This window comes from Botryllus schlosseri, chromosome 6 (assembly GCF_051294905.1).
Source record: "Botryllus schlosseri isolate E-star chromosome 6, Bs_hap1, whole genome shotgun sequence".
Classification (NCBI taxonomy): Eukaryota; Metazoa; Chordata; class Ascidiacea; order Stolidobranchia; family Styelidae; genus Botryllus; species Botryllus schlosseri.
The window spans coordinates 23716439-23728769 of NC_137241.1; the positions used below are offsets into that span (position 1 = coordinate 23716439).

General features: G+C 41.7%; 2 protein-coding genes across 2 annotated transcripts; one reads left to right on the forward strand and one right to left on the reverse strand.

Moving 5' to 3' along the window:
- The first annotated feature begins 6315 nt into the window (after positions 1–6315).
- LOC145440423 (uncharacterized) lies at positions 6316–9363 on the forward strand. Its single transcript, XM_080318031.1, has 2 exons — positions 6316–7350; positions 8454–9363. Exons 1-2 carry the CDS (start codon positions 6404–6406, stop codon positions 8722–8724), a joined length of 1218 nt encoding a protein of 405 aa, XP_080174157.1. The 5' UTR covers positions 6316–6403; the 3' UTR covers positions 8725–9363.
- A 1506-nt stretch (positions 9364–10869) lies between these two features.
- LOC145440441 (nudC domain-containing protein 2-like) lies at positions 10870–11743 on the reverse strand. The gene has a single exon (XM_080318052.1). It carries the CDS (start codon positions 11510–11512, stop codon positions 11042–11044), a length of 471 nt encoding a protein of 156 aa, XP_080174178.1. The 5' UTR covers positions 11513–11743; the 3' UTR covers positions 10870–11041.
- Between the last annotated feature and the right edge of the window lie 588 nt (positions 11744–12331).

Sequence of the window (12331 nt, forward strand, 5' to 3'; positions counted from 1 at the left end):
TGAAGAGATTCGGCGTTCTAAACATAGAAGATATGCAAAAACTAGAAATCGTCAAGTTTATGTATCAGTTTCACTGCGGTCGTTTTGCCCCGAATATTTCAATGACTTCTTTACCTCGGAATCAAAAGCGCACAAGTACAACACACGCGCGTTCACGTCGTCCAAATATCATATGATCGCAGTCGACGAGCATGTCCACATTCAAGTCGAAATACAAGCAATTACTACTAAATAAATACAGTCCATCCTCAAGATTACCGGACCACGACTGACCTATCGATCTCGCTTCCCATGACATCCCGCCCTATTTCTTGTCGCTTTCTGTTTTTTATACTATCTTCTTTACTTTCATTCAGTGTGCATGCCTCCTCTTTACATCGCCTAGGCAAGGGGTGGGCAATTGTTCTACTCCGCGGGCCAAATGAGAAAAACTAATACTTTGGCGGGCCGAGTGAAAACTACAAGCTGGAGGGGTATATCGCGCAGGGCGCAAATTATTTTTTCAATAAACTCGACTTCGTGCCACCCTTCTGATACTTTCACGTCCCCCAGTTCGAGAGCCGCTGCACTGAAATGTACCCTATATGCAGTTCAAAGCTTATTTCCTTGATCACTGCCTTCCGTGCAGTGTGCAGCAGCTTATAAAGCTTTTATGTTGAGCGAAGCTTGCAGTTTTTCTGAACCTCGCCCTCCCTTGACCGAGTGTTTCGTATTTTTGTCATAAGACCGACTATAATTAAAATCCTTAATCTCGACGACTGTTCGGCAAAAACTGCAAGGACGGGTTTAGCCCTCACTCCACTATGGGAATATTTAGTGCTTTAAATTCTAAACCAAAATCTTCTTGAATTTCAGTTTTCGGCTTTCTTTTTTTGGCATGCTCGTTAATCCCTTATGGGGTATAGATATGATGAGTCATATAGCAATCGCGAGTACTGATCGACTTGTTTTACGAATTGGGATTTGGAAACATATCACGTAACAAATTGAAATATACCTAATAATGCGTAATGTAACAATGGCGAGTGATTTCTTGTGACTTCAATTGCTACTCTTACTTTGCCACATTGCCTTTATTTTGAATCTGGATCACGCATGTCAGGTACGTTCGTACGTAGGCCACGAAATGTTGGCATATTAATGAACAGGCTTCAAAGTATACGAATTTCCTGTTCTTTTGATAGCCTACAGCCCATGGTTTTAGTCATTCAAAAAACACGTTTTATGTTTTGAATTCCAAGCAACCTTTCGCGGGCCTGACAGAAAAGCTTCGCAGGCCGCACTTTGCCCAGGTCTGGCCTAGGCCAAGGTGGACGTCTGGTTCCATAGACTACTCCTAGTCGCTTCGACATCTTCCTGTCGTTTCATTGTATCGCATTTTTTGTGGTGTATTGAACTGATAAAATTGCTAAAAAATCAATGATGATGATGATCCTTTTTCATAAGAAAAAGAGTTGGATTTGTAATTGAAGTATAGTTTGGATTTATGCGCCGACTGACCTAATTTTGCATGTTGCGACTGACCTTATTTTGCATGTGACCGACCATATTTTGCATGTCGCGGCTGACCTTATTTTGCATGTCATCGCACCAACCCTCCTCAACTAACCACCTTGTCGTGAAAAATTTACCATTTTCTCCGGATTTTAATCCAACCAGTATTCTGAGTCTGAAAATTTCGAAAAAGTGTCCTCTTTTCCCGATTCCCAAATATGGTAACCCTCTTTATAGTTTACGTGTTTACCAGACCACGACCTGACATATCGATCTCGTATTCCGAAACATGCCCCCTTTTTGTCACCTGTTATTTTACAATATCTTCTTTCACTTTTCATTCAGGGTGCATGCACTGGCGTAGCAGCATGTGTTGCCGCCCCTGGCTCTCGATTAAAATGCCGCCCCCCTAAGTATACCGCAGCAAATTTCGACATAGATTCCTGTTCAACCAATCTTGTCAATAAAGATAATTACAAATAATACGCCGCGTTTCAGCGACCGTCTCAACGTTAATAAGGCCAAAAATAATAAAGACAAGAAATAGCGAACGAATGTATTGTGCACATAGGGGAGGCGAGTGGCGCAGTGTGTAAATCAACTGCGCTGCGGCACCAATGGTGGTTAGTCCGAACCCATGTTCAAGCTAGTTTCTATGTGTCGGAGGTTTATCTGGGCTCTTCATCGCTGATCCCGCTGTACTAACAGTTTCTTGAAAAGACCCAGAAACACAATATGCCACGCTGCACAAAGTCGGCATGCGAGACCAGAAGTTGAATGCATGGGAGAGTGAAATGAAGAGTGAATAGTGAAACGATCGCGAAGCGCTTGAAGAAAGACGCAAATATCAACGATACTTAAAATGACATTGACACTGAACTGTATAATTTCCATGTCGTGATGCGCAAGGCCTAACAAGCGTCATTGAAGTGCCTTGAATTCATAATAATAATAATGTTGTGCAAATAGAAAATCAATAGTCGAATTGAAACATAACATTTCGGGCTTTCGCCGAAACAAAATCAGCGATACTATCCTCAAATTCAAGTTATTGAACGTAGTCTCTTTCTATAGACAGATTGGATAGAGCTGATAGGCGATCATCATTCATTGCAGAACGTAAATACGACCTAATCAGTTTGAGCTTTGAGAAGCTCCTCTCACAGCTCGCAATTGAAACACCAATGGTCAGATAAAGTTACAGACACGAGCATAAATACGGTGTCGAATCAAGTAGCTTTGCATTAACTAACCACTGTAAAACATCAAACGCTGTTGCACTATACGATCAAACGTGGTTTCACTGCTCCGCACCAACGTCTTAAATCTGTCAATTTCCGCAGCTAACTCCAAAAAGTCCACCTCGTCGTCATGGGTGCTTTTAAAAGCGCTGGTGAATAAATTGGGACTTTCGCTTTGCAGCAGCGCCTGGGGATTAAAAATCCAAACATATCATTTAAGTCAGGGGTCGCCAACTCAAAATGGGTCGCGGGCCGCATTTCAAATTTCGTACCGGCCGCGGGCCGCAAGAATCCAATATCGATATAAACTAGACAACCACGTTTTAAAAATCTCCGTCAGTACAACGCCGTGCTACATAACATAGGCGATGGGCATAGTGACCGCAAAAGAAGTAATATTTTATTAAAGGAATACAAATAAAAAAAAATCATCATCACCAATTCACTTTTATTTTGAACTCTGAGCTGTGCACGATACCTGGAAACGCTTTTCAGCGACTAAGCAATCGATATTGGGACTGGACGAGATGCGTTACTAGTTGCAAGGACATCTCCGCGTAAAGCTCGATCTTGTGAGGAAGACAGTGCTTCTCAAACTTTTTTTAGACACGCCCCCCTTTATGATACTGACAAATTTCGCTCCCCCCTTATGGTCATATCACAAAATGCAACCAAAATGCTAGCAATCCCAACGGATAGTTTGATGGCATGGAAGGTTATGACTGATGATAAGAGAATTCTATAATATTAATTCCGGATTATACCAAAATTACGAATTTGATGCAAATCGCGCCTAGTGCAAAAAAAATCTCAGTTGACCGCAGCTCCGCGTTCCCTTCAGATGCTTTCACGCCCCGACAAGAGGGGCGTGCCCCCAAGTCTGAGAACCACTGCGCGCTATGCAGTTTTCTAAGCGTCTCGGTCTTGGCAATGTTTAGGCCATAGCACGTCAAGGCAATATGCCCAGCCCATTCATATTAGCTGATTTTTCTCCCTCGATGGAATGCTGTTGCCATCGCAAAAGCCGTTTTAGCTAGTGACGAATAGTGATGCTGGGAACAGAAGAATAGCTTATTTCGAAACAACAACAACAATATGTTGAAACTGTAGTCAATTTCATCATTTCGAAATGGTTTTCCTAGCTTTCTTACAAAATCCCAAATCAAGTCGCGGGCCGCAAATTATGACCTCGCGGGCCGCATGTGGCCCGCGTGTTGGTGACCCCTGATTTAAGTGGTGTATGCCGGTAAACCTAGCTTCAGCTTCAAGTTTAAATCTGCTTCTGTATTTCTGCTTGTCTTGCTTTTTTTTCTTTCTAAAGAAAGCTCCACTCTCTTTGACACGTTTTATTTTCGAGTCTTAATTAACACTTGTATAAATTTAAGCACATTCTGTCAATCTGACAATTATTACCAACTTGAGCAATTCCTAGGACTGATGGTTTACCTTCACAGCTATCTCGGTCTGCTGTACCAAATCGTAACCCAGAGTATAGACCACTAACCTACGAATAGATGCGCAACTTAGTTCTCACACTTGAATAAGCAGACAAGCCTACTGCTGAGCCAGCTAAAAGCAGCATAATTGGTCTTGGTCATCCTATAGTTGGCAAGGCCCTCCGAGCGCTCAAATTTAACAATACTGATCTTAATCGAAAGCTATTGGTGGCCTGATTCCGGAAATACAATTTAAATGCTAGTCTGAAAATCGGCGTAGTTCCGAATAATCGCTCGATATAATTTGCATTATCATGGCCAATTCGTCGTCGTGTTGCGATTGTTAGGAACAACCGGCCATGACGGCTATTTCGGAGTGGTTCCATTGCCATGTTAACTTGTTAATTCGTTTTTTCGGAATCAGCCCAACACTAGCTTTCGACTGAGACCAGTTTGATTAAATTTAACTCGCGGGATGCCAACTATAGGACTACCAATTACGCTGCTTTTAGCCGGCTGGCGAAGCCTCATTTTGCCGCCCCCTTTGAGCCTGCCGCCCCTGGCGCAGAGCCAGAAGCGCCAGGTGGCTGCTACGCCAGTGGGTGCATGTCTCCTTTTTTATATCGCCTTGGTCAGGTGGGTATCTGATTTCGAAGACTAGTCTACTACAAGTCGTTTCGACGCCTTCCTATATTTCATTGTATCGCAGTCTTGTGGTGTATAGAAATGATGAAATTGTTAGCAATAAATTGAATTGACTACAACAATAGTGATGATAGTCAGTTAGATGCAATGATATATATGATCTAATGATATTTATATCATTGGTTAGATGGCGCTAGTCGAATCGAGTCATTTCCATGTTCTAGGAAAAGACTCCAGTCATGCGAAAATTGTGACTGGAGTCATTACAACCGTGTCACGGATACGCCTATGCGTGGTCGCATAATAATTAGCTATATCAGCTGAACGACCACTGTGCGCAATAATCGAAGAAAACCCACGGCCATTACATGCGATCAGTTGTCTATATACTTTTGCATTACAGGCTGAGAATATTGATGATATGCTGGTGAGTTGTGGCTTTTGAGGCGGGCATGAGCCCAAAAGTATAGCAAATTGTAATAAAGGAACAATGCATCGACAGCTACATCAACGTACTGTGGTGACAATGCAAGATCTGTTGTAATACTCCGCCCACTCCTTTTCAGCAAGCATTTACCATTTTCGATCCCATCCAACGGCCACTATACACAGTAGTCAGTACTCACGCTTACCTAGCAACTGTTTGTTATGATTTTCCATCCACTGGGGGCAATGTTCTTGGCTAGCTCCATTCTCTTCGAGAGTACTTGGATTCGATGGTCGTGTTAACGCTTTAGCTGTGTGTAGCCTATACGCTGTATTGTGATGTCCGTAGTTGGTTTATTCAGAATTGCTATCAATTTAAAACACGACAAGATTGGCATAAAATGTAGAGATAGGAAGGTGACTTAACGTCAAGCTCTAACGCAAGCGTGGTGCATTTCTAATTAACATTTAGAAATTTTGGTTGGAAAAGGGTGGCCCGCTTTAATAGCTTGAGTCTTGAGCGTAATGATGGTAGAGCATTAAAGTTCTTGGTCATCCATAGACCAGAGAATTCACCAGCGCTTCAGGATAGGGTGGGCAGGATGGTGCTGACTCGATAATCCAACGTTTCTTTCGCATCTCGGCGTCAAAGGAAAGCGCCTTGGTTGTGCAAGCAAATGTAAACTGGCTACCTTCCTTCCTTGAGCTCTACCAAAATCCAAAGGCGTACACGGACGTGTACCTGATAAAGTACGATCAGGACGGTAATTGCTTCATTTTACAATCTTTAAAACGTCATCATTGTCAACGCTATAACGGAAATGAATCGTGAGCAATGTTCCCTCTAATTTTCGACGACTCTGCGCACACTCACCAACTCACTGTGCAGACCCTTGGACAACAGTGCGTAACGACTAAAAAAAGGTCAGCACTTCGGATTTTTTGTGCGCAACTTATATTTTCTGTACGCAGAGACCGTGTCAGGTGTCAGCAGTGCGCATTTGCGCACGTACGCAGCTTAGAGGGAACATTGCTCGTGAGATAGAAAAATTGATCTAATGTTAAAAGCCCAGAACGATAAGAAAGAATAGCTACATTAACCGACCACATAGTCCTGATTTTCGCGAATTTCTTGACAGATAACTGCTACCTATTTTATGAATGATGTCAGAGTCATCTAGCTCCAGCTCAGATGACTTCTTCGATTCTGATTCTGACGCAAAAAAAGGTTCTTCACGTAAGCCCGTGAGACAAGGTTTTGAGAACGATAAAAAGAAATCATCTGCACCTATCGGTGTCATCTCTGATGATGAAGAGAGTTTTGCAAACCCGCACATTGTCAATCAAAATGGTTCCAGTAAATTGCAGAAGTTGAAAGTTCACCTGCCATCAGAAGAACAATCCTATAATAGTGATGATTCTGGCAGTACCTCCGTAACCGATGTTTCTCCTCTTCCATCTTCGGATTCGTCTCCCAAACGTAAAAACTCTATAAAAAGCGTTAATGGATCTCGTAAAATGAGTTCGAGCAAAAACACCAAAGCATCAAAATCAATTAAAGCCACTGCGGATTTTCCTCGAGCAAGAAGATCCAAAGCTGAAACATTGTCCATTGACGATCTGGATTGCACTAGCGACAGTAATTCTATTAGCGGCAGTGAACGAGATGACGACAAACGGAAGCATCGAAAAGTGTCACGAAAGAAAAAAGTCAACTATGATGAATTGCACCATAGAATGGACACTTCAACACGACATCATCGCCGAAGACTATTGGATGTTGCCGCACAAAATTCGATGGACATAAGTCAACTGTTGGAAGTTGTATTGGAGATGGAGCAAGAAGAAAAGAGAAGGAAGTCCTTGTCTCAAGACTATCAGAAGAGCTTTCCTCACATTCGACACACACGCAACAGCAATAAATCGTTTTCAAGAAATCGAGCACGAGATATTGAGATTGAAAATGAGAGATTGTGTCGACGCATTGCTCAGCAGTGCAACAGCTCGAAGAGACCTTCCAGCGCTTCAAGTGTGCGATCCTTTTCTTCGTGTCGCTCGACTTCGAGTTCTGCAAGGAATAGAAGACCAGCAACTGCTATGGGCACAAGGTCAGTAGTAGGCCTACAATGTGGTAGCATATTCAAGAAGACAAGTGTAATTGTTCTCGAACTGTAATACTCGGCCAGGTGGGTGTCTGATTTCGAAGACTACTCCAAGTTGTTTCGACACCTTCCTATCCTTCATTATACCGCAGTCTTGTGGTGTATTGAAATGATAAATTGCCACCATTCATTTTTACTGCAAATAACACTATATACATGGAATAATTTATGTTGTAAGATTCTCTAGATCAGTGGTTCTCAACGTCAAGTTATAGTTAAAATTTAGCTCAATTATCGTGCAACCGCCATCTGCGTTCTACAAATATTAACTGTAGGCTAGTGATAAATAGCAACAAAACCACTGTTCTATAAAGTAACATCATATCTGTATCTAGAAATTTGGTAGAATATGCACGGTCGTGTCTTGAAAATCTGCGCCTTCGATTTGATATACGAGTTTTGAAAATCCATTTCTACAAAGATGCTGGTGTGGTGGCCAATGTAATATTAACGCTTCCAACGACACCTTTTATTTGTCAGTCTGTCAGTCGCAACATATATGGCTGAGACTGACAACTTCAAATCCAAAATGTTACGATTTACCCAATTTAGAATACAAAGTAAGTCATTATGCAAATTTAGAGGTTTCGTGGAACCCCAGTTGAGAACCAATCTTTCAAAATATTCCCAAGAGGAGTATGAATAGTAAACAGTGGGAGAACTTCCTAAAATCTGATGTCAAAACTGGCCTGTGTTAGTAGCTACAGAAGTGTTTTTTCTCCTGCCTGAAAATATTTTTTTAACCAATAGTAGTTCATTTGCATCATTCCTACAGGTCTCGCTTTTGGCAATATGTTGCCTGCATCACAAACACACAATACGTTAACCTTCATTGAGCACTTATGTAGCCGACATTAGCTGTAGTCCTTCATATAAAAATGACGCATGTGTTTCCAGTTTAAGGCAAGGCAACAATTTTCATAGAGCTCATATTTATGTTATTTTCGTGGGTGAAATCGCGACTGGCCTGGGAGCCATATATTACGTGATTAGACATACCGTAACAAAGCAGGGCTCCAGTATCTTTTCTCAAATGTTCCACATCTCAGGCAGCGTCCCAGCCAAGGAAGACTCTACCACTCAGCGACTAATCGAATTCGAGATCAACAACGTATCGAACAGGAGAACCTCGCATTTTTACGGAGATTGCAAGGGGCGCGGGCCTCGAACGATTTGCGTCGGGATGTACTTCTACAAGATTACGAACGACAGACTGGGAAAACAGTTTATTCAGCGAAGCCACAGCAGCGGAGGAGTACGAAAAGATATACTAAGCAAATGCAACAGGCAGGGAGACAAACTTGGCAGGATTCGTGGTGAAATGTGCCTTCATTCCTATTCAAATGCTATCATGACCCGTGATCATGCAAGAAGCCATGTCATCTGTACAGGAGCCACTCTTACTACAATTCGAAGAGTACTACTACTGCGCAGTCCCTATAATATGCCTCACAATATTTGTTCCAATATCACATTGATCAGCTACTGTCTTGATATGAAAATTCGTAGTTTGGGGTTGAATGTGATCTTACTTGAGCATGTTTTGCTACATTCTCTACACTGAATTATTACTATCAAACTATGAAAGAGGTGGTGAAGTACCACATTGTCCCCTCCCCTTCGCCAATAAGCATTTGACATGCCTCCCTAATATGCGTAGGCGTGACTTGCACAATGGTAAGTTAAGTTTTGGTACAGTAACAATTCCCAGTAGAGTCATTTCACCAACAAGCAGCAGATTATTGATTTGCTGCTGTCAGGACCCTAAATCAGTTTTTTTTTCGTTCTCGATGTTGTTCGATTGAACCTTGAAACTTGGTTCGTTATAGAATTGATGCTTTGTGTGTACACTGTGCTGTGTCTCATGTCTGCTACTCCTAATTACATTCTCTTGCTTTGTAGTGTCTTTCCAGACTGGCAAAGGAATTAAACAGTTGAATAAAATGTATAATATTTGAACATTCTTCTTCTGTGCTGTTCAGAAACTGCAATTGTTAGCACGTGCTAAGCTGGCAAAAGTAACGGCAAAAGTAACAATTCAATCAGCATGGATGCAAATAGAAGAAATAGCTGTCAGAATAGTGAAATGCATTCGGCACATACGGTGTCTAAAAAATAATCAGAAAATGTAAATGCAAGTATGGCAGCTTTCAAGTAGTATTGATATCAAATATGCATTGCATCATATCCATATTTTATGAAGCACCCGGGATATTCAAGGCAATTGCATGTTGACTATGTGGGCTATGTACCACTAGCTTTTTAAAAGCAGACGTTTTAGATCAGGGTGATAATTATATTGTTCCACTCCTAACAAATCAACAAAACCAATAATGTGTCATTATAATGTGGGGTGTGTTAAGCCTACCAATTACACATCGGAGAAGTGTTTGATCAGAACGAGTGCTAGACCCACCAAAAACTAACAGAAAAGCTCTCATCCAATGATCTCACATAATGCCAATATTTTGGAGGTATGTATAGCATTTCCCCAGGTTGCAATATACACTCTTCCCTATATATTTTATCCATTTCGGAGAACAGAGGAAATCGTTCACTGTCGGCATACTCTACATCTACGGCTGAGGTGTTATTCATCATTCCATCGCGCGGGTAAAGTCCATAGTCGCAATTCCTGCCATACAAACGCACATATTTTTTCCCAACCACCTGCGCCAACAAGTTGTGTTTAATGTCATAGTGGCATGGGGATACAGTACCCCTAGGGCCGAACCAGGCGTTGATCTCCGTGTCTGTTTCGGGATTGCAATCCTCCAATTTTGAAATAGAACAATAGTCAGGGACGTAAATATCGTTCCTAAGTGCAGGAATCTGATCAAAAAGTCTATGCTGGGCAAGGTATGCCTTTGGTTTAGACTCTCGCGCCATAATGTAATTTTGGATAAAATTCGATATTGTCATCAAATTCTGACCCCAGGTGTCATCAGTATATTTTGCACCCAACTCAACAGGAACAACTCGATGGCCTGCGATTTCATTAAGGTATTCGAAACTCCAGAGCCCCATAGCCGGCCAGTGATCCATGCAATTTTTGACAATGAACGGCGATCCCAGTTTCATTTTTTCAGTAAATACCTCCATGGATGGTGCTGACAATTTTGAAATGTGTGTAAGTTTTTCTTCATTGAGTGACGTATCATCGTTCCGATGGCATGCCATAGTGACTTTGCAAATAGGCGGTTTACACATAGCTATTATATTGTGTAGCACTCCATCCATGATATCAAATCCCATCAACAGTCCCATATCACAGACTCGGCATATCTCCTTGAGGTCTTCGGTACTTTTGACATCCGCACCCAAACTGCACGCTTTGAACATACAAGCAAAAGAATAAATCTTTTGCCATCGCACAGGTACATCTTTCCAGTGAAAAGAATTTAGTTTTTCCCATGCCCTATCAAGGACTATTTCCGCCCTCGAGAGGCAACGTGAATGTGAAGACTGATACAAAAAATCTGCACATTCATCAAGCAAAAGTGATACAGAATTGTGTTCAATGCTTGTAGAAGGTTCGAATGAGACACGAATAGACTGCTGCAGATCTGTACTATTTGCAGGTAGAATCTTTTCAAACTTGAAATCACTTCGTGGTATAAATCCGGATGTCCTAACATCAGTACTCTCTTCGGAGGTCGAGGATCTGTCCCTCTTGATTGTACCCTGATATTTCCGCATTGCTGAAGTCGAAGCCGGGATTCTCTCTTTCGAATCTTTCCCTTGTCAGATTCTTCTGCATCTGGCTCTTTGTCACTGGGTCGAGCGCATACACACCGTTTTCCAGTAGCGATTCCCAAAAGACGCTTTTGCTACTTTTAACTAGTAATATTCTGATAATGATTTGATCTTCGATACTCCAAGTTGAATCATCAATCAACACGGAACGTTTCAAACGGCCAGAAAAGACTTCCTTCCCCTTGACAGAACAGGATAGATGATGGGGCTCGATTTTTATTTGGACGTCCTTGCCTCTGGTACCCTTTTCAACATTAACAACAATGACAATATCCTCTAGCGTTTGATACCAACTACCCCAAGGTGTCCCGCAACACACTTTACCCAATTGTTCGTCGAATTCGTCAGTCATTGCAAAGGTGTTCTCTATAAGCTCGGTCAAAATAGATGCAATCTATTGACTAAGCTGCAAAGAAGGCGAGTGAACACTGTCATTTGAGTAGTGAATTAATATAATTGTGACTTGTGAGGAGGAATTGTGGGGAGCGATATCAAAAATCGCAGACAGACAGAAGTTTCATTTCCAGATGCAAGGAAGTATTGCGGTGCAATGGTGGCCAGCGATACGACCATCAGGTCATAAAGCCAACTGGTACTATATGTAACACCAATTACATAGGCCTATATCCCGTGTATCTATAATTAATGATTTGAGAAACCACTGCTGCCAACTTCAACTTTATACTGTAATTAAACAAATGAGTACCAGAATTTTCTCAATCCCGCAGAATTCTGGCATCAACTCGAATAAAGCCTTCCACTCATGTCATTCATAACATTATTATGTTCAAAATTCCAGATGGCTGGAGTCCTGGATGAAGGTTGGTGTTGTCGTACCTTGTAGCCTATGTTTCAATGTATATATAGCAGAGGTCTCAAACTCAAATATGATCGCGGGCCAGTTTTTCAGTTTTGACGATGCCGCGGGCCGCAGTATTTATAGAGGTATTCTATGTCTTTCCAAGTAGGCCTTATTTTGCGGGAATGAATTGTCCTATTGAAAGTGAGCCGATCCAGCAGACTGTCAGTAAACGCACATCGTCAAAATGTTATGTACTCTAGTATCAATTTAGGCCTGGCACGAAAAGAATCATCACATTTATAACTATTTGAATAGAGTTGTTGTTGTACTTGATATATATATATTAATTATAAGATACAGACACCATAT

Bases quoted from the DNA above. Each gene is read 5' to 3' on its own strand.
- LOC145440423 (XM_080318031.1), top strand. From the start codon at position 6,404: ATGATGTCAGAGTCATCTAGCTCCAGCTCAGATGACTTCTTCGATTCT. The intron at 7,351-8,453 runs GTCAGTAGTAGG...TCCACATCTCAG, and splicing joins GCAACTGCTATGGGCACAAG to GCAGCGTCCCAGCCAAGGAA.
- LOC145440441 (XM_080318052.1), bottom strand. From the start codon at position 11,512: ATGACTGACGAATTCGACGAACAATTGGGTAAAGTGTGTTGCGGGACA.